General features: G+C 34.4%; 1 protein-coding gene across 12 annotated transcripts in view; it reads left to right on the forward strand.

The window, feature by feature from the left end:
* Positions 1 to 23,522, forward strand: part of LOC139970445 (1-phosphatidylinositol 4,5-bisphosphate phosphodiesterase beta-4-like) — a 171,420-nt gene that overhangs the window by 44,880 nt on the left and 103,018 nt on the right. For 8 of the 12 annotated variants that reach the window (XM_071976159.1, XM_071976160.1, XM_071976157.1 and 5 more), the window contains exons 4-7: positions 4,046 to 4,105; positions 7,969 to 8,076; positions 10,345 to 10,452; positions 12,830 to 12,934. In XM_071976159.1, coding sequence (XP_071832260.1) covers positions 4,046 to 4,105; positions 7,969 to 8,076; positions 10,345 to 10,452; positions 12,830 to 12,934 — 381 coding nt within the window. The remainder of the gene's footprint in view (positions 1 to 4,045; positions 4,106 to 7,968; positions 8,077 to 10,344; positions 10,453 to 12,829; positions 12,935 to 23,522) is intronic. The other 4 variants (XM_071976163.1, XM_071976162.1, XM_071976165.1 and 1 more) reach the window with 4 other exon arrangements.

A 23,522-nucleotide genomic window follows, 5' to 3' on the forward strand; every position in this document is an offset into this window, starting at 1 on the left:
ATATTACTTATATCTAATTAGCCATTTTCAAGGATTTTATGTGACGTTACTGATTTCTACATGTATCTAGCCATTTTCAAGGATTTGAAGAGTTTTTAAATATAAGTTATCATGCTAACAGCAATTTATGCTCACTGCATCATTAGTCAGGCGTTGCAGCAATACTGTACATAATGCATCATAACCTAACATAATCACAGTGCTGCTACAGCCAGTCAGAGGTTTTGTAGAAAGTAGTCAAGAGAAATTGGGCAGTTTGCAGCAAGTTTCCTGTGTGTTCCTACTAGTTAAGCCTTGGTCATTATCAAAATAATTACAAAGAGGTATAGGCTGGTATGATGTTGTGAGATGGATGCTTAAAAAGTTATTAATTAGGCTGATGGATTGTGTGTTACAGAATATAGCCATGCATGTGATAAATAATTAAAATAACAGTCTCCATTTAGGTGTGCATTATAGTAACCAGTTTCTTGCACATACAGTCAACAAAATTACCCCACATTTGACGTAGATGGAACACTGTTTTATAGCATTTGTGTGCTTTTCGCTCAATAGGAATGATCTGAAGTACAACGGGTATGTTGTTTGGAACCTGACAATGTACTCTCAGTCATGTTATAAAACCCAGAATTGATTAAACTTCCCAAACAGAAATGTCTTTCAACGGAGAAAAGACAAAGTTGTTTTATAAATTTAGTGCTGTCTACAGTAGATATAATGTATTGGTTTGATTTTGGGGATATGAGCCAAATATAATGCCAAAGATTTCAAGAGAAACCATTCAGAAGCTAAGGCAGAACAGAACAACCTTGCTCTTCTGCATTGAAATAAGTGTACAGGTATTAGAACTATATTAGTACTAGACCTACAGTATACCTATCCACTAGACTACACTACTAGACTACACTACACTAGACCTGTACTAGACCTATCCACAAACCTAGGAGATTCTGCTCCATCTCCCATACAAAGTCCATGGTTATGCCATGTCTTCAGGCTATGAGAAACTAATGCTGCATTAGGAAAGATAATGGTATTCCTCTTACCCTGAACCTGATGTATAGTAATGATTAAGGTAAAGTGACTATAATTTCCTGTAGGCAATAAAATTAGACTGTCAAGTTTAATTATAATTTCATCCTTCAACTTATGCAATGTAAAGGTTAAAGGGTGGTATACTGGTTGGTAGTGGCTTATTTTGTTAATCACAATATAGGAACTACCAAGAATTTAAAGGAATGAAATCTATGTGTCAGTATCTGGAAGATATACGTTAATCTCATTGTCAATGACTAACATAAGACAACTAAAAACAATTGACATCATAGTACTTTATATATGATTTAAATGTCAGAGGAGAAATTGTAAAGCTTTGTAAAAAGCTTTGCTTCATGCCACATAATCCTATTGTACAATCTTGTATATATGTGAGTAAAGTTGCCAGTTTGGCAGTACATTGTCTGTGTTTCTTTCTCACATTGTCTTGTTGTCAGTGAAGAAGTATTGTGAAAAGCATGTAGCTAAGGATAGAATTATCCTTGCTGCATAATTGAGTAGGATCCTGGCAGTTTTGGATTTTCAATTGTAACAATTTTTTAAAGCAATATATATGATAAATACAAAGCTTTTAAGAGAAGTGAATTTTTTTGACAGTTTTTAGCATCCGGTATTGTCAAGATTCCGTAAAATAGAGTTCCGTTTAACCGAACATTGAGTAAGCATTCTTGTTCGTACACACTCAGCACTTTCTCCTAGCTTTTTCAAACATACAGTGCAAATTTTTAATGATCGTCGGGTCGGAAAAGAATCCAGTCTCTGTTTGAACAACCAAAATCAGCTTTGCAGGTTGTTGGGGCAGACAAATACCGTAGTTGTTTAAATCACGTTCAGAATGAAATAAAATGATAAACTGGTATTAATTTCACTCTTTTTCTCTTACTTTGCGTATTTACTTCCCTCCATCACTTTGGAGAAAGTGAAATAGAACAAATATTGTGGTAGGCCGATGATCCACCTCAAGGGGAGCTTTACTGGCCCCAAAGCTGGTGTTCTATTCACCACACCTACACATTTCTGCTATAGTGCACATAACCAGAAAAAAAAAATCCTTGGAAATTCACTCTGTCATTTATAAGTAGTAAAATATGGTGAGCTCTTAATGATTTGACATGATTCTAACAAATTCTCCCAGATGCATTTTATTTTAGGTCTTATTATCACATACAAGCTCAAATGAAACTCTAACTCACATGCCAAGAAATTTTGTGATAATTTTAAAGAAAGTTGAATAGTTTAAGCCATTCCAAATTAAGAGTTGTGGGAATAGAACCCGGACAAAAATATCTTCATATGTATGTTAACTGCAAAAATGCTACTGTAGTGGTACATGAGCCCAAAGATATAATAACCTCATCAATGTGAAAGTCAACCTTCTTATTAAGTTCTGTCCCATTTCTCTTTGACTTACTCGACTCGACTAAATGATTAATGAGAGGTAAATGTCTGTCTAGAGAAGTTTCATTCCTTCTTAATTATCTTGTTTACCCATTATAATTGCCCTTGTAGCTTGGCAATGGGAGCACTGGGTGTATCATTAACTTCTTCAGTACAGTGTATTGATATGGAGAGCAGCTCAAGACGTTTGTCATTCCTCATCTCCTTCTTCAATTATGTATATTTGAACATCACGCAAACATACTGGAAGTCTGTGATCATATTATGGTTTGGAGAGAGAGAGAGAGACAAGGTTTAAATTCTGTGCTCTCTCAGTGGTACTCAAATATCAATAAAGTGCCAGATCCAATAATTGCAACCGTCCCTCGGGGTAAATAAAATTATCGCTCATTAAATTGCAATGCCATGCGCTGGCTGGATGATGTCCTGCAGTTATATCCAGAAATAAGAGAGTTAAATTTTATAGGTTAAAAAATGCCTTTTTTTATGATAAAAAGGGGAAATACTATAACTTGAAATAAATTATTATTTAGAAAGATAAGTTAGTTAAAAAGTGGTGGGTGACTGCAAAGTTCTAGTGCTATCTTCAAATGCCATATAATGATGGCAGTGAAATTAATTTGAAAGAAATGTGACTTCTCTCCCTCCTTTAACCTTTAAGAGTTAGAGTTTCTGGGTTTGGATAACATTTGAAAGAGTAACAATTATCAGTTTATTAAAGCGCATTGTCATTCAAAAATTACAAACAGAAGATATGCATATTCATGAGGTCATTCTTTGCAATCATATAGAACTGCAAATATCATTTAATTAGGTACAAAAAGAAGATTCTTTAAATACTTTTTGATCAAACATGTTATGATATCGCTAGTTTCCCAGCCTTCTATTCCTCTCTCTCTCCTCTTCCCTCATTCTTCCTCATGATCCTTTATTCTTCCCCAAAAGAAAGAAAACAAGGATGTAGAGAATTCCTTTCGTAGTAATTGATGTTTAAGACATTTATAAATTTACCCTTGGTGACCCAGGAAATTTCTATCTTATATATAGTTAAGAACTTTCATTCAGTAAATTCATTGTTTTTCAAAAATTCATTTACATTAATGTATTATATTATCCATACTACATGGGTTTTAATTAGAATTGATGTAATTGATGTAGATAGCAGTAAAACCATGACTTGGAAGGAAGAAACCTGCCATGATTACTTAAGACCAGGCCAGAACTAAATTGCATGCTGTATCTAATAATTTCTTCTGAAACCACTATGTGCTTTCATGACATCATCATATCTGGTAGTTAAGTTTGTTCATACTTCCTCAATGAGTAAGATAATTGTCTATTAACAGTTACTGAAAGTTTGAGAGAAACATGCCTTTTTCCTTTGCATGACACCACAAATCTGTAAACCCAATTTAAATAGAAAGGTAGGTCCATATCTTCATCTAGTGTTTGTTCCCAGAAAATGTTTCTTTTCAATGCTTTTTACTATTGACTTCACTTTTCACTTATCTGTTATTACCTTTTACTTTTGCCATTCCCTCTCTAATGTATTTCCATGGATTCTCAATCTTATTTTCTCTTCTCTTTACAGGATGGCCAAGTTCTTGAAATCTCGCAGGTCAATGATGTTCGGAAAGGCATCGTAACCAAGGTGTGTTTTTTTTAATCTAGCAAAGATATTTCATTATTATTATTACAAACCTTGACATTTTTAAGTGTACAATGCCCGCTCCTTCTTAGTAGCACTGATGTTAGCCTTCTTTAATTTATTACCAGTTGGAAAAAAATGAGTCACCGATTTCTTTAATTAGAAAAACTAATAGACAAGAACTTTTAATTATATCATTTTCTTTCATGATACAGTGTCTTTCTCCCTTACTGACTTTTTCTATGTAACACGACACTATAGTACACTAAGAGTATGGAAAACTGACGCTTGCTGCAGTAAAGTAAAACCGTTTTGAGTATAGGACAGCCTGAGAAATACATCACTCTGAATTTACATTGCATGAAATGTAGTTCTGTTGGTTAATAATAACCGCCTGTTATGAAATTCTGTATTCACAAGAATGTACTAGTGGAGGTTACCATCTTAAAACCAGTTGCCTCAATCTCTAATCTTATTTTTGTCTTTTCATGGAATGCTGTGGTGACAATTGTGTCAGTTAGTGTGGTTTTAATAGATTGAAACGTGCAGTGTAGAAAGCTTTGTATCCTGCATTGATTTAGTCGCATGGTTCTTTCTTGATGTTTCTGGATTTTGCTAATATTATTCATCATATTACAATGATGATAAGCTGTTGTAGTTGTAGCAGAATTAATATTTTAACCAGTTATTAGTTTCAAACACTGTGTTGACTAACAATTAACCCTTCTCGTATGAAAGCAGTTTGTGTATCATTGGCTATGGTTTTCCCTTCTAACAACTAGAAAGCAACCTTTGTTGTTCATGTTGCAAATGACACTCACAAGGTAACTTCCTTCTCTCTCTGTTACTTAAACTATTCAACAGAACATTGAGATGAGAAGTAACTCTTTTCAGTGTTTTGCATAAAACTCATGACTAATTTCATAAAGCTTCAAGAGGTACAGAGATTCAGTACACGTTGCCTTTTTGAACATGTTCTTCTATAGGATTTCCCCCTCTCTCTCTCTCTAATGGTATAACAGTTACCTATCAACAATGGACCTGTTAATATCTCACTACCATGTCCTGGTTTAAATCATTTAAATGTTTCTCCTTGGCTTCGGTTTACTAGAGAATAAATTACTTGCATACAACCACATCTTTTTCTTTCATTTTCACCAGTAATTTAACTGTTTGAAATTTCTTAAATTAAGTAAATTAGCCTCTATGGTCCTTTGATATTAAAGAATTGCCACGTAAGAACTAAATAGTTCAGCTTTTGTTGATTTTGTTGATTTTTAAGGATTAACGTCTCCTTTGGGGTCAGATCATTTTCTACTACTCCATTAGGTTTCATAGTAACAAAGAGAAATATGTTACTGACTTTGTCTCTGATTGGCACATCGTTTTGATTTTATTTAAAGCTTAAAACAAGTAAATATATAAGGTTTCTCATTCCTGTTTACATTTATTCATTTCCATTTCAAAGTATAAAGGCAAGAAAAGCTAACTTCATCTTCTCTTATTCAGAGGAAAACTAAATAATCTGTGCTCATTACTTTAAGTCTCCAGCAGTATTTAAGGACAGACATGCTCATACTTCAAGTTTAAGAAAACTGTAAATTTAGTCTGTGATACTTTAGGGTGTTTGAATGTTCCCGTTCAGTGTGTTGAAGTGTATGTAAGTTATGTAAGATAAGCCGATCCATATGGCTTTGCCTTTCTCGCATACTTTTGTACTTATCTTGTGGAAAGGACTTTAAGATGCGAGCAGCAGTGTGTCTTGGATCAAGCACCCATTTTAAAGAATGGCTGAAGTCTTTAATGTGCCGATTTCATTGTCATAATGCATGCACTGTGTCACGTTTTGATGACTTAGCTCATATTTTCAGTGTAGTTTTTTCCCCCTAAGTTTGTCTTCTTAGTTCTCATTCTAACCTGTATTTTAAATTGAGAAGGAGATCTTGCACACTTTGATGATAAACTGTAGAAGCACTTTGTGAATCAGATAGTATCTTTCAAGCATCATCTGACATGCTGTTTGAGACATTTATAACAAGTATAAAAATAGCTATGCAAATGCCATAGTGTTATAAGATTGACCAAGTCACTTGCAAAAATTCTGAAATAAATTATTTGAATGTCACATTTCTTTGACAAAATTTATCTGTGGGTGGGTGGTACTGGGAATATTGCAGGGTAAAGAGTAGACATATGTTAACAACAAGTGACAGACGACTGCTTTATAATCAATGCTAGCTTGTTGTTTAGCTTAGATTAGTAGATCTCCCAAGGATTAGAAGCCAACAGCAGCTGATTTGAATGCCTATCCATGTGATGATCTTGGTTGCACACGTGCTTACCAAGCCTTCTCTTTTCATTGTGTGTGTGTCCAGAGGCAGGCATATAATTAATTGTCACACTCATTCCTGCTCCCAGGACCACTACTTAAAGTCCCTAGTTTACCTCAGCATCAGACCCGCATTGTATGGATCCTTGATTTTGAAACTGACATTTGGACTTCATATCAGTGTAACGTTATTACTTGAATTCATGAAAGAGCTTGATCATTGCGGGAGTTCTTAAAAGCACAAGATAATTAGAGTAAATTAGAACTCAAATATTAGCGATCATACTCACAATTTAGCATTTCTGCATTTTGAGACCTTTTGAGTGGTTGTAAGGTGAATAGCATTTGTTGACCAATCAAAACTACTGACCTGGAAGTCTAAAGGACAAGCAATTTGTTTATCAGTGTAATTTGTATATTAATCTTGTTTGTTGAGACAACCTATCAGAATGGCCCTAGGTATTGATAGTTACTTCACTCCAATATATATATATATCATTGAAATCGATGATACAATGAACAATTTAACTTGTGTAAACCACACTTTATGAGTTTGAATTTTCCAAACCTACCTAATATTAATTACTGAAAATAAGATTGCAATTGATCTAAGAAAGACACTTTTGACGTATTTTACATTGCCTTTCAGTATTTTGAAATGAATATTGATTGATCAATTAAGCTAATGACTTACATTATAATGAGAATGTACTAGTATCAAACAGAATTAGATCATTATTAAAACCAACTTGAAAATCTGCTTCAACAATGATTCTGTGTTTAGTGCATCAACTGTAAAAGTCATGTGCAGTAGGTGAGAGTCTAATTAATACTGTTCACAATGTGATGTAAATCAATATAGTAACGTATGCACTTTCATTCATTACTTACCCTTTAATGTTGAATCACTCTAGAAGTTCCTTAGGTTACATTTGGGTAATTGGTGTAAAGCTTCTACTTACATGTAATGCCAAACTTCTAGTAGGAAATGGAAGTAGTAGACTCACAAATGTTAATTTGAGTATCTCTTCCTCTCCCCCCCCCCCCCTCCGCCCTCCCAATGTATATGTGTATATACTGAACCTGCATGTCCATGTGTATCAAATGGCTGATAGAAGGTAGGAATTCCAGCAGAGCATTAAGTTAGGGATGGAATTGTTCTGTATATGATTCATCCAAAGTAGACTTACTGATTGTGTGTTTTTGTAGCAATTGATGCTTCAATATGCGTAGTAGTTTGCTTCTTGTATACAACAGTGCAGGAATTGCAACATTGCATTTCTTTGGTTGATAAACGTGAAAATGTTTTTTTATTGAAGAAAAGAGTACAGGATGTAAACAGATGTCTAAATGACCTTTACATTGATATGGATAACCACTCCTGCAATTACATCTCCCCACCCTCACCTCCACCCCACCCCTCACCCTCACCCTCTACCCACATACCCTTCCAAAAGAAAAGAAAAGATAAGAAAGTATAATAATAATTATCAGGTTATGGAATTTAATCATTCGCCAATGAAAATGTTGTTTGTAGACGGAAGAACATCATCGACACAAGGGGACGACAAGCAGACCCAAAGATCGTCGAGCCAGTTCAAGACATCTTCGACACACTGGTAGACAAGAAAGTGTATCCTCCGAAGTAAGACAACAAAGTTCTGTTTCTTTCGTCGCTCACACTTCCAACTTTATTACTGCATCTCATGGACCATTCTTGCCACATTTTTCCGTGTTTTTAACAGTTGGGTTATTCTTTCTCTTTTTTTTTTCCAGCCATCTCTAAATTTACAAAACCAAAGCAGAAAAAAAATAAAAAAATATTGCTGTTCTTTTTTACATTTTCTGGCATTTCTTTTGAGAGACTTACACATTTTTGTACACTTTCTCTTTTTTTGTTAATTCCTTTATCACCTTTCTATTAAAAGAGTATTTACTTTTCCACTTGGTTTATTTAATTCTCCCCGTTTTGTGTTTTAATATTTCATATTCCTAGCATTCATCTCAAACATTATTTCCAAGTCACTGTGGTGAAAATATTGGATGAGCTAAGGTTTGTGTGAAATGTCTAACACAGCTGGTCAGAAGGTACTACTCGCCACCATAAAATCCTTTGCCCTCATCGTCTCTCCTTTCTCTCCCCTCTTGCTTACCACTCCCTCCAACCCCCCCATCCCATCCCCTGGTGTCTTCTTTTCATTTCACTCTCTGCAAAAAACTAGCTTCTATAACAGGGAGTGCAGAAGTAGGTGGGAGCAGGAATGACTTTAGACAGTATCTTGTTTCAGTGGGCTACTTAACCAAGAAAGCATAAGCTAGCACTTTGTTTAGTAAGGCTTTGACAGTTTCATAATTTCTCATGAAATTATCTACCTTGATCTACAAGTTTCTAATCTGAAAATAATTAAAACCAAAGAAGGCTGTAGTATTTCATGGTCAGACCATCAAATGATGCATTTAGCAATTAGCTAATTAACCAACACTATATTCTCAACCTGAACTCATATACAATAAGAATCACTTCATACATTCATCAACATGCTAGAATGATAGTTCCTTTTCTCTTTCAAAGCAGTGTAAAACTGAATAAATTCCATCAATTTCTGACTTGACCATGTAACTTTTTACTTAGTTCTTAATGGCTTGTATTTGTACTGTAATGGTAAGCTTCCTCTTAGTTTCCTTGATAAAACCTTATAAAATGGATAACATAAATAAATAAATTGAGGGCACTGGTAGTCCCCCCCCCCCCTAAAAAAACAAGCACTGAAAAAAAAGTTGACATAATTTAGGATATGTTTTACGTCTAGATGACAATGAATATTCAAAGATACATAGAGTTAACACTATCATAAACCCTGTTAAGAGATGATAAATTTGAGAAAATGTTTGTTTAATAAAGCATAAGCAATTGTAGCTAACAATGTGACAATAAATTTTGTCAACAATGAAAGTTGTTATTTTATCCTAGCCTCTCAAGAGATTCTCCATCGTATTATTCCTTGACTTCTTGTCAGTCTGTCATCAATACAATAGTTGCAATAAATTTAGCTCAAGCACACAGCTCTATAATCATCATAGTGATACAGGTTTAGACTCCTCATGAGATATGACGTCAGTTCATAAAAATTAACAAAACAAATACGAAGAAAAACATTCAAAAATAAGAGAGATTTTGATCATGTTACAAAGTTCCCTCCGGCTTCGAGTACCATCGATCTGTTCTAATGTAGAATTTTGCCACAAATTGTGTATTTCAGCCTTGACCAAATAGTGAAATTTAAAGGGCAAAGACTTGTTATATTTCAAAAAGGAGTGTCGCTCAACCGTGTCATTTTGTTATCATTGTTATCTACAGTTGTGCAGACAGAATATGAACTTAGGAGCTGACAATAATAACATCATAACGTAGCATGTGACTATTATGATTGAAATCTTCTGGGAGATGGAAAGGAAATGCAAGATAGATACTGCAGCAAGATATAAATCTCCAATGGTTTATTTTCCAAAGTTTCTAGTATAAAGTTGACTTGGAAAATGGATATGTGCCCCCTCCCCCTCCCTCCCTGGGGCCACTACAGAATCAAAGCTTATAACCTCATTTCTTTTTGGAACTTCAGCCATCAGTCACCATATAGTCTAAATAGTGTATTGATTTTATAAGAACTTGTTGATAGAGCTAAGGGCTTGCTTTGTCAAATTTGCCTTAAAACCTATAGTTACATCTAGGCACATATACCTACATATATACCGACTTATTCAGTGTCAATTATTCATCCGATAAGCTCTGGCATATTTGATGCCAATCAAAAAAAAAAGAATAAGTCATTTGAAAAATTTTCATTTTCATCAGAAATATTATGACCCAATAATAATTTTAAACACTGTTATTGGAACTATTAATTATTCATAGGCCGAAGAACAAAATAAAGGAACCTTGGGGAGACGTAAGGATTGGAGAACAACAAGCAGTAGGCATCTAAGAGTCAACGGTAGACAGCAGGAGAGTGTGCTTGTTGAAGTAAGGAAGTTTATATTCACCTGCTGTTAAAAAAGTCCGCCATAAGCCATCACATTAATCAATAATAATCCATGGTAGCACACTATACATCGCCTTAGCTCTTGTTAACTTTTGTCGTATTCTTTATGGAAAAGGCTATAAGTGGCAGCAGCTAGGATAGTTTACGCCGACAGCCATTCTTTTAATTCATTAGTTGTTTTCATGCATGGCACTCTTGTTGTACTGCATTGTGTTGTTGTGGTAGTACATTACTGTACCATTGAGTTCCAGCTGTTGCATATATATTTCTATATATATATATTTGTGTGTGTGTATGAGATGAGCATGCATGAAATATCAGCAGCATTGTGCAAATTTCATGTAAAGTTTCCATTCATTCGTGAACTTTGGCAACAGCCACCGGTGTCGTTATTTATTCATTATTTCATGACAGCAGTGGTCGACTTTATAAATATACCATCATGAACTTGGCATGCTCACTGTAGTATCACATTGTGACTATATGTTTCACTTCAGCCACTTTTAACGCCTCTTTGTGGAAAATAAAAAGAAGAAGAATTAATGTAGAAAGAGAAGACAAAACAAAGTCCCTGCAAGGCATTAGTTAATTTAGTATCACTTTACCTTCTTTCACCACTCATTGTTCCTTTTGGTAATTTACCAAATATGTTCCCAATGCTAATCATAGTTCTTTGTATGTTTAAGAATCGAATGGAGAATCATGTCCTCGGTGTGTTTTAGTTTTTATGTTCAGCAGATTATGCTATGAACACAAAATCCATGTCTTTGTAATTAATTACTGTCATCAGTCATCCAAATTAATACCAGATTTAGGAAATTATCAAGGACCGCTTTCAACATTTTCTTTCCTTTTTCGTTGTGAGACTTCTGACTTCAAGCAGTTTTTTTATTTGATTTTGAAAGATATTGTTTAATTTTCTCCTATAGGAACATTAAAATAACAATGTAGGTCACTAGTTAGAAGAGGCAAGTGTCATTTAAAATTGTAAATTAAAAAGAATATTTTGAAAGTTTGAAATTTTTAATATTACTTGTGGTAAGTAATAACATGAGATATAAATATGTGGACAATGAAATGTTCAGGATTGGATCAAGCTCTATATTGATGAAAATCTAGGAGAGTGCCTTTGTCAATTACAATCTAATTTGAATAATACACGTTGGATTAAAAATTAAGACCCAAATGGCAAATTCAAAAAGCTGCTTTGAAGTATGTTGAATCTGCATAAATCGATTAGATGCAGTGACTTAGTAAAGAAGCATTTAATAGTAATAGGTCAGTTGGAAATATTGTAGAAGTTTTATTTGTGTATCGTAAACATGATAGTTGGCAGACATTTTGTATTGAGAATACATAGATATATGATGGTATAGGGTAACTTTGTATGTTCCCTAACTTTGCGCACTGCTAGACACTGTAAAACTGCTGTGTTTGAAAGTCAAATTGTAACCACATTTTCATTGGCAATTTTAAGCCTTAGTGAAAATGGCCACAATTGCCATGTGCAGTAAAGACAAGAAATCAACATGTTTGTATTTTGAGACACTTGCATGAATTATTTAACCCATTTGTGGGAGTTATACAGTTATTACTAATTACATTCGCAAAGTTAAGGAAATTATTCCTTAATATTTTTGAACAGTTTGATTAGATCCAAACCTTTACAAGTAAAAATTCCTTCTTTTTCTGGGGGAATCTGATCAAAAGATTGATGATTGAAATCACATAGATGTAGACCTAACCCACAGTGCAACACCAGAGAGATCCTCATTATCGCTGTTTTTAAAAAAAAACTATTATGATTCTAGTATCGTGAAGTTACCGTATACCATCCTACATAGAACAATTTTTGAGTGCAAATGTCTCTGAACTGGTTCAATTTTTGCTTTTCACAAGACTTCTCATCGTCCAAATTGTGTAGTGTTAATTCAATCGAGTATATGAGAGTTAATGGTGACTTCAGATGGGATATATATATATTTTTAAATTAAACCAAATATTAGTTTTTATGTATAACCTGTAGTAATATCAATTCTTTACAATGGTTTTCGGTTGACATTTATGGTTTTCTTTCTGAACAATGTCAAGTTTGTTTCCTGATTGTGCTTGTTACCACCAGCAGGTACATTTTTATCTCCATTGAGTATGTCATCACCAAGGTCACAACATGACTATGACATTAGATATCATACAGTTTGTCAACTGAAGAGAAGAAGAAGAAAAAAAAGCTGATGATTTGTAAAAAGAAAAGTTTTCACATCATCAATATAGTATCCAGGAGAATGGCTAAGACATTCTTCATATTGCTATGTCAGAATTGATTTAATTATATTAAAATGGCAACTTAATTTGTAGAGTGAAAATCGCGGTAATAAAGGCAGCCCGAGCCGACCCAAAGAACGTAGAGCCAGCACAAGACATCTTCGTATGATTGGAAGACAAGATACAATAAATTCGGAAGTAAGAGAGATTATATTTTTTGCAGTCGTCATCTGATTAGCACAAAGAATTTCATATCTTCATCACATAGAAAGCTTTGCCACAAAATTTCATCTCCATTAAAAAACAATTCTTCTCGATCTTGAAAACATCCAGCTGGATCTCAGTCCATCCCCATCTATGTAGAACCAGTGGAGGATTTAGTAGCTCACTAACCCAACAGGGACACATGTCCAGGAATTCAAAACAGGTGAACTTTCCATGAAGTGTAATTAACATACCTTTCATATCATTAACCCAAGAAATCAAAGATTTGACTTAGTATTTTTGGTTTGGTGAAGGATGTTGCTAGATGTAGGTTAAGGCCGTCATCGACAGAGTCTCTTGCATTCACCTTTTTAGACTTTAGAGTGTAGTATCTTTGATCGCTGCTCTCCATTATAATTACTTTCGCTGTTTGCTTTTGTTGGGGAACCCTTTCTTCATGGAGAGACAGAGAGAGAGAGAGCTATCTTGGTATTCCAAGATGTTCCTTCATATGCTTGCTTATATAAAGCAGTTCTTGATCAGTTTGTAGTTCCATGTACCCTTCCAATTTCATCAAAGGCTCATTCGTCACAGTAAGAACTGTTATCAACCTCGTAGAAAGGCAGTTCTTTGCATGACTAGAAGCACTTCCTTTAAATATCACTCAATAATTTCTTATAGCCTCAGTTATTTATTTATTTATTGCCTTTTTCTTCCTGCCTTGGGATATCTTCTTTTCCGTGTGGGCATATCTGAGATACCCATAGAACTAATACACACTGGTAGCATACAAATTGACATTTTATTGTAAATTACACAAAATTGCTCTACTTTTTTATTCAAGTTACATTTTCAGTTCTTATTTTTTACTTTTTAATTGAAAATGTGTTGGTAGGATCATGGCCACAAATTAATTCCTTCATTTTACAATAATACATGCAGTTTCCTTTGTTGCCATGGTGTCAAGGGAAAGATTCTTTTTATTTTATTTTATAGTTTGTCGACATTTGAGGTAAGCTGATTAATCAGACATCATATATAGCCTCAGCATTGTCTACTATCTATGATACTCATAATTAATGATTGCTAGTAAATAGTTTCATATTAGTTGTTGTCTGATGATTTAAGTTATAGAGAGGAGGATGCAAGTTGTTGGGCTGAATTTATACTGTTGACTTTAAATTAAGATTATGTCAGTAAGTCGTAGCTGCATGTATCTGTTGGTATCCAATGACTCGATCATCCCCCCCCCATCCCCACCCATCCTTCCCTAAGCCTTCCTTCCATGACCATGGTTATATGTCACTGCTGGTCATCATTGTCTCCCTTTGCTACTCATTCTCTTGCTCAGATAGTAGCTAACATACAACATCACATTTACAGATAGATATATATTTACAATTGTCCTTAGATGATGTACCAAGCTGGTCCAGATATTGGTACTTCAAATACTGTGTTCTAGACCCTCGTCAGAGAGCACACAATGATGGTTTGCAATGTCATCCATATACCAGTCACTGCTCAATCTTTGTACTCTCACTAGTACTTTTGTGAGAGTTGACTAGAGTTCTCATGTAGAAGTTCTCTCTTTTCATACTAAGTAGTTAATTCAGGAATGATAGAATGTTTAGTATCTAACTCTGATTTTCATTGTGTCTAGAGTGTTAAATGGATAATCCGGTGTTGGTCAATGAAACAGTTGTTTTAACAGGAAAATATTCCGCCACTATTGTTTGAAAACCCCATCTTAATGTTTTGTTCCTCACTGGTGATATGGTTGGGTGGATATGGGACTTATAGCCACTTAGCTTGGTTTCATACTTAATTTTTTTTTTATTATGTAACAATTCAAACTTTCACATTCCAAAACTTACAACCATCATTGTATCAGTTTAAATATGAGGATTAAGCAGAGATATATTTAGCAGCTGTTTCGTATGTGTTTATGTATATTAAAATATTTAACTAGTGATCTCCGGGATGGAACTAGATGCCAGAGCACTCAGATCTGGTGCCCTTCCGCCAACTTGATTAATATTTTATAATACTTAAGTAATATTTGACAATATTTAACTGCCAGTTATATCACTTATTTGTTATACCATTCTGGATACTTTATAATGTCAAAGTTATCTTGTTTATATTTAAAAAAAAACTCCTTGTCATTAAAAGTACCATAATAAATTAAAAAATATTAAAGTCTCCGAGTGAATGACAATGAGGCTAAAGTAGAAACCATTATGGTAAAAATAGTTTGAGAGAGAATCAGGCCTCGACAAAAAAAATTTAAACTACTTGCCAACTGGCGACCGAGTCTAAAATTCTACTCACCAAAACGTTAAATTTACTCGCCATTTTTTCTCGCTAAGTGTTTGTGTGATATCAGCCTAGGTAGTATGGTCTAACTTAGGATATCGCGTTATAGTGTTACTGTTACTTGTTTACAGCAAAAACGATCTATTTAAATTGGGTTCGTCAAAAGTGTTTAGAACATGATAGGCCTATATATGAAAAGTGACCACAAAAATAAGTAATGACATGGCTGACCATCTGTTACTTTCACTGGACATGACATTAGACTACTGTATCAGTGTATGTGTTAGTATCGTTAACAAGTTAAGATAACGCTTGGTACTAACAATTATTATTATTATCGATGATTACTGAGTGTCCGACTTGCAGCTTTCACTGGTCAGGTCTCGAGAGTTATCAATTTTTTGGGACTAAAAATTAATCCAATAAACTTCCTGTTGTTCATTTCGAGAATGTAATGTTATTTCGGTAAAACTGGGGCAAGAGTAGTGTTCTATGGGAAGTTTTGATTCTATTGACGGTTGCGAATCCCCTTTCACAAGCTGCAGCATGCACTCACTGGCAGAACCACCATTACTTTAAATAATTCAGACAACAGAAGATAGTTGCAGCCTTCCTGGATAACAAGCTGGGATAGGGGACCAAATGGAATATTTTTGCCACTGACTTGAGACTTGAGTTGAGCCCACTCTGTTTTAATTACCTCCTTTATTTCTTCAAGCCATCTGGGTTGTTCTGATTATTTAGCAGCAAAGTACTACAATGATCAGCCATGCTCCCAAGTTCTTCAACACCCGATGAATTCAAAGTTTCGTCTTTTCTTGCTGGCCATTATAAGGGTCAACAATTTGGTAACAGAACTGAAAGTTTGTCGACAAAAGCCAAAGCTATGCCTCATATTACTGACTTGTGAATTGGGATACAAGTTTTAAACTTATTGACATGTCAGGTAGGCCTTATCGCACGATTGCGGTTAACCTACTGACAACGTTTTCATTTGTACCGATCGTACACATAAGGTACCCAATTGTCGTTACGCATTTATTTAAGTTTGTTGTTTTCCATTTTGGTTACACCTATCGTGCATAATTTAGTTTGAGATATTAGTATCAAATTAGTTTCCAGCTGGTGAACAGAGCTGTTCCTTAGGACCTACTTGTAACAGTGCACTTGATAATACTACTGTAATGTGTAACATTAGGCCTCTGTTGATTGGCTCACAAGTTAATATTAAGCCTATCGTATAAAGGCAGTGAGCGAATGAGCCACTCGCCAAAATGTCGAGCGTAATGCATTTTTTGCTCGCCAGTCGCAAAATTCTAGTCGCCATTGGCGAGTTAGCGACCATATTTGTCGAGGCCTGGAGAGAATATAAATGCTTGACTAAAATAGCTTTCCCATCTTGTAACAACTAAACTTGTGCACAATACTCTTTATGTGCCTTAATATATGTCAGAGTTCCATTGTATGTACTTGATGTATCAAAGAGCTTTACCTTTTAGTCCTTACTCACGTTGAAGATCACACAGGTAGGGCATTGCAACCGTTTTTAACGAAATCATACATGATAGCACTAAGAAATGGATTTCAATAAGGTAAAGATCAGCAGCTGACCGCTGGAAGCTTTGTTCTGTGTTTGGTGCAAAACCAAATTTCGGTAGTCATCCATGGCATAGTTTTAGGCACTGACAATTATAATATGGATGGCTTAACTGATCTGCTTGAAAGGGGCAAGTCAAACTCTAGTCTCTCAAATGACTTCACTCATCTTAGACTTTGTTAAAAACTGGTGGACAAATCTCAAATCTGCCTGAAATCTACAAACTAAATCCTTATATGGTGTCTTATCCCAATCTGTGAGAGTCTGTCATGATAATTATCAATTTCCATGTCATTAAATTCCAATTGGCCTTTGAGTAATTGGTTTTGAAGTTTTTCCGGAACTTGACTGGCATTGAAAACATTGCATCTTTTTCTTGTTTTAGTGATAATTAACATTTTGTCTTGTTTACTGACATTTATTAGAATGCCCTATAGGTAGTTACAGTGTCATAAATTATGAATGAACTTGAATGCACATGTGATGAAATAATTGCAACTAATGTATGTGGTTCCTATGGCTTGCTTGGCAAATCTAAACTAAAGAAGAACAAGAAGAAAAAAAAAAAGTGGTGAGACATAACTTGAAGTGGCAGATAACATTTAATTCCATATAAATATTTCCTGTATTTATGTCTGTCTAATAGATAAACATAAATTAAATGATTAGGAAATTATGAATAATGTTTTGGGTAGAGCAAAGATTAATGAAACGATTAAAACATGTGCAGAACAGTGGTATTTCAGTTCCTGAGCTCCATTAAACTGAGATAAGTCATGACCAGTCAATTGCAACCATTTCTTAGTTGAATTCAGTCTCAAAGGCCACCCTCCCGTTCATATCATAAGTCCGTTTGATTGGAATAAATCATGGTAGGGATTAAGGATTGATTTGACTTTTATAGATGTGTATACAGTATGTCTGGCTTGCTTGATAGCTAGTCCAACAGACAACAATACAAATTTATGCAAGTATAAAACTGTTTTGTAACTCCTACCTCAAGTACACAGAGATTTCCCTCTACCTTCAGTGTTACAAGCCTAACTGAATCTTGCCTAATCTTCAAAATATGGGTGTAAAATACTTTGAAAATTAGTTATATTCTTGGTGCCATTGGGTAGGATATGAAGCCAAGCAAATAATCTGATCCACCCACTGATTCTAAATCTTGTTCCTTTCGGTAGTCAATCAAGTAGTGACTGTTATTTTCTTGCACCCTGCAAAAGTACAGTTACCTGAACATTCATTTTCGAAGTTAACTTGGGTTATAGACGGAAAATGTCTTAGTTTGAAATCAAGGTGTTTCATCGCAGAAAGGGGAGACTTGCATATCTCGCCCAAACCTCTACAAAGTTCAATTCTGTTTTGAACAGCAAACATCCTTTGGGAATGTATTGCAGGATCAATCAAGTTCTGTTGCATTTCTACTTTATTTGACAGAAGATCAACACTATCCCTCACTGCTGAATCTTGTATGAATGAATGTCTGTTTTATTCATTTTTCGGAAATTCAATGAAATTTTGGGAACAAAAACTAAAGAACAGTAGCTATTCTCTCTGCTTTATTTTACATCTTCATTTCATTTTATTTTACATCTTTATTTTCATTTCATTTATGTATTTATTTATTTTTATTTTTTTTATTTTTTTTTTATTTTAATATTTTTTAAATATTTTTTAAATATTTTTTTCCCTCCTTTTTATTGGAAAATGGATGATATTATGGATTTTAAGTTACTCTCTAAAAAATATTAGAGGAGATCCCAAATCACAGAGGGAGCTTTTGGAAGCAAAGAAGCTTGATACGGAGTAGCAGACTAGACAGTGTTTCTGAAGTAAGAGCTCATCAATGAGTTATATAATATGAGTTATATAATTACTGCCATCAATATTCTGTCATCTTTCAGTCAGCCAGTAAAGGTGTCAGACATTTTGTTTTGTTGATTGTATCTGCAGTCATCAATCTCTTTGCACACATCAAATGAGTTACTGAATGCAGATCTGTCTTCATATGTGGTCTGGTATCGTTGAAGGGTATTTCAGATACTAATGTTATCACATATTTTATCTACTACTACTACATGTGAGAGAATATGTGTCACAAAATCATATGTACCTAGATGGAGAGAGATTAGGAGATTCCACAGTGCAGTTTATGTAAGGGGGGGGGGGGGGATAAGCATCTTCTAGGTAATCAATAGATTACCCCGAGCAAATTAAATTCATTTTGGGCAGAGTAGATAATAGAAATCTAACAGCAAAAATAACAAAACTAACAGTTGGAACAAAATTTGCATTTTGAAAGATCATGAGTTTTTGGTAGAGTATTTGTATTTCAAGGTATTTTACGATATATGAAAGTCGTAAATCTCAAAATGCAGTTAGTAAGTACTGTTCAGAGAAGTAGGTTTATAAAATGAACCCTTTATGAATAGTGTGATAGATATATCTACCATTTCATCGTGTGTGTTCTGTGTAGGCCTTTACAATAGAGCTTTAGTTTCATCATAGTTGTACAGTTGTATTGGCCTTTACAATATATCTAAAGAACAGTATGAAAGAGAACCTTAACTCTGTGCATAGACCGAATATTAAAACACTGTCCCAGGTTGACTCAAATTTTACTAAGTACATTCTGGAAGTGAATAGGCAACAAAAGTGTGCACAGCCTTAGTTAGGATCTTCTTTTGTGTGTCCATCTTTCTTTATATATTTCATTAAATTCATATGGGGACGTCCATGTAGGGTTACCGAGACTAAATGAGGAGAAGTTCAGCAAGCAATATAACTGCAATTAGTGTGTTTCGGTTCAATGTGCTTTGCTGCAGAATTTATTTCCCAGTTGTAAAGATAACCTCACTTGAAGATTAAATTATTAGCATTCTTATATTAGATGTGTGGTATTGCTTTAAATAAGTGAAAGATATCTTCTCATATTGCTAGATATTTAATATCTGATTTCTTTGTTCTTAGGTTGAATGTGTCCAGTATTTGATTGATATCATTTCTAAGATGAGCAGGTTTTTTAAATAGGGGCTGTCCAGCATTTCAACAGACAGGTTTGTCATGTTGGTGCTAATGTGCGGCATCTGTACTGTTTAACGATCTCTGAATTTAAGTAAGATGATTGCGCAAAAGTGCTCACAACTGCGAGAAACGCCTGATGAACTTGCATAATGACCCCCTTGGTGATTGTCTAGTTTGTGGTTTCACTCATGCAGTTTCGCTAAACACATGCTTTAGAAGACACCATTAGTTAATGTGCTTACAACAGTTGGCGTGACAACGGCTGCAGCTTGTCAAGTCTCGTGGAGCTATCCATACTAGGAGACGATATGACAGTGTCCTCTGTTGATGGCTGAAGATGCTGTTTAACCTACATCATTCCTCTTTATAGTATATATCCGTAATAGTTTGCAAGAAATGTGCATTGTTAATTGTTAATTAAAGGTACTTCAATATTTTTATGTAGCATTATTCAGTTAAGGAGGATATAACCATTTAATATAACAACACATCATTTTGACATTATCACGAGTAAAATTGTATGGATACAAGAGCCCAATAAACATTTTGGTGTTGCAACAGAGCTCATCTAACATTGTTGGAATTTCCTTACTCTTCGGTTACAGAATTGATGATACAGTTCGCACTCTAAATAATAAGATATTTTAGATGACTGACCCATTCATGGAGTGTTTGTTAATTGTTTAGCTGTTAATGAGGTTTAATGTCATTACATTGATTATCCGTCGGTGACGATATTTTATATTTGAGAAGTGAATATTATTTCCCAATATATACTCAGATATAAAGAAAGTGATCATATTGGAAATCTTGTATCTTCTTTCTTCACTTGCCTGTAATTTTTTTTTTTTTTTTTTTTTTGTGGCAAAAGTGGTTGTGTGTAAATTCAATCCTCTTAAAAGTTCCAGTGAACCTTATACCAAGAGATACAGAGGATATTTAGTATCAAGACCTTTAAGTTTGGTAATATTAGATTACTAATAGGTTGAGACCCTTTTAGGGATGGAGTAGTAGTAAGCCATATATCTTAAAAGTTGCAAATGGTTGCTTTTAATCAGTAATGTTACACTAAGTGCTAGCTCAAGATCTTAATTGAATGCTCATTAGCATTGAATGAGATCTTTGAAGCTGGAAGGTAGTTGAAGATTCTGACATAATTAGAATATTACAGCATAATGAAAACAGGATCCATGGTGAAGAAAAGAAGTTGTATTAAAGGTATGCTCAAGATAATAGGAGAATGCAAGCACTTTTTGTATCTCCTTTGAAAAACCAAATTTTGGAAATTTTAAATCAAACACAACATCCTGATTTATTTATTAACTGCAAAAATTGATTGTACCACAGGGAAAATTTATCCAGTATCCCATTGCAAGATGCTATGCAAGATCAAGATATTCCTATAAATTTCCAAAAGTATAGCAGGTTTTGTTTAGATAGGAACCTTATTATTATATAAGAAGTTAAATGCAGCGACTTAAAAACGGCTACGCAGAAGTCGAACACTTAATTAGTCCCTGTCTTGGTATATTCACCTTGTAGAATGTTTTTCATAATATAAACATTTTGATTCTGTGATGGTTTTCTGTCATTTCTTGGTTTTTATTGCTGATGAGTGGAGAATGAAGTATTTCTTGACCTTACGATTATAACAGACATCCCTTTCTTTTGACATGTTCTTTTCCTATGCTATAATGCAATGCAACTATCTGCTATAACCGGTTCATATTTCATTGCTAAAATCAAAGCAGCTTGTTTCACTTTGTAGTTATTTGGGCTTGCATGTGATTAATACTAAAATGGAAAAGTTATTTTACCTGTTTAATTTAATGATCTCTGATGGCAAGAAGCTAGAAGGTTGTCTCCAACAGGTTGCAGTAATTTTTTGGGCAACAGTTGGTAATTAATGTATTACCCTTTATAAGGGGTCATGGACAACATACTATGTTAAAGAAGCTAATTGTCATGAATTTTTTATAATATCTGTAGCTACCATTCGGATACATTCAAACATTTTGTTTTGTATTGAACTGTTAACTACACACTAAGTATGGAGAAGAAACCAAAATGGTTGAACAAAACGGAAACCACCTGACATTTGTTAGCTCTCCTGACAGGTATTTATCCCATTGTTCTATCCCATTGTTCTATCAGCCATTTATACTATTGTACATACGAAATAAATTAAGTGAACAATTAATTTCATGGCTTGCTGGTTTGATCGCATTTCTCTTTATTGATATGCTTCTGCTTAACTAATCTATTCTTGTTTATACAATAAGAGAGAGACAGATTGAAGCAAGGGATTGGGGTGAGGGGGGGGGGGTGGAAGATATGCTTTCCTTTACCTTGAACGATCTGGCAACAAAGCACCATTGCAGACAGTTATCTGGTACAATGTTGCATGTAGGTGACCCCAAACTACACATTTGTCCTCAAACACTTTCAAGAGATTGTGTAGTCAGTGACAACCATGGATCAGATAAATTGATGATAATTCCCTTTTCCTCCTCTCCCATCATCTAAGACTGTGAGATGTGTGCATTAGCAGAGTTGAGACCTGTTTGCCAACTACATATCCTGCTCTGACATTTTCTTATATTTAACAAATTTGTTTTTGGATTTGTATGCATATTAATAGTAACGATTAACATTTTCAACCAGTGTCTTTCACCGGCTCCAAAAAGACTGGTTAAGTCATTAAGGATTGCTTTATGCGTGTGTATCTTTTAGAAGCATTCACATATGGAAGGAATAATCAAACAGCTCACTCGCTGTTCATATCTAGGTGATAGAGACAGGTCATTGGATGAGATGGCTTTACTCTTCCCATCCTTGTTTGTCATCTTCAGTTTACTTTTTATGGCGCATCATAAAACAGACAATATTCTGAATAGGGTCGGCAAGACTTTCATTTGCGAGTTAATGAAGAGATAAAACGAGGACGATGTGCCCATCTACATTACTAGTGGTAGTTGAGGAATATTGAGAAAATTGGTGAGGTGTCACATAATCTAAAACTGGCAATGAATAATGCAATCAAGTACCAAGTGTATCATGTATTCTTTGAGGCTATAGAGATTTATGTATCAGTCTGAACACAAATGGCTTTAATGTGCTTGTGCAAGAAATGTAATCCCTGTTATTTCTGATACTTGCCAGAGACCAACTCTACAACTGAAAATTTGTCCACTTAAGATATGTCATTGTAAGGCATTAAAGCAGCATTCTTTAGAGATATATATACAAGAGAATGAAGATGAACATGTATATGTTCAATATTTCAGCAAATGACACTTATAATTAACTGCCAAAATAGGACAATATGGATAAGTTGGTTAATACTTTTTCTCCTGTTGTTAAAAATGATTTTTTTTTTAAGGACAGTGTATTGCTTGAGAATCACTCTCAGCAAAATGACTTAAATCTTCTTATTTTGACATTCCCTTTCTTGGTTCATTAAATTTGCTAGATTCTTTTCATACATTTGTCCCTTTTATATTTTTACATATGTACATTATATATGTGTGTGTATTTAGATATGTAGACAAGTTCTTCATCTTCAGTCCATCCCAAATGAATGTTGCCATAGAAACAATAAACTAAGTTTTCTAATTTAATGTGAAACTTGAACACTTAAAC

The sequence above is a fragment of the Apostichopus japonicus genome, chromosome 8, assembly GCF_037975245.1.
Source record: "Apostichopus japonicus isolate 1M-3 chromosome 8, ASM3797524v1, whole genome shotgun sequence".
Taxonomy (NCBI): domain Eukaryota; kingdom Metazoa; phylum Echinodermata; class Holothuroidea; order Aspidochirotida; family Stichopodidae; genus Apostichopus; species Apostichopus japonicus.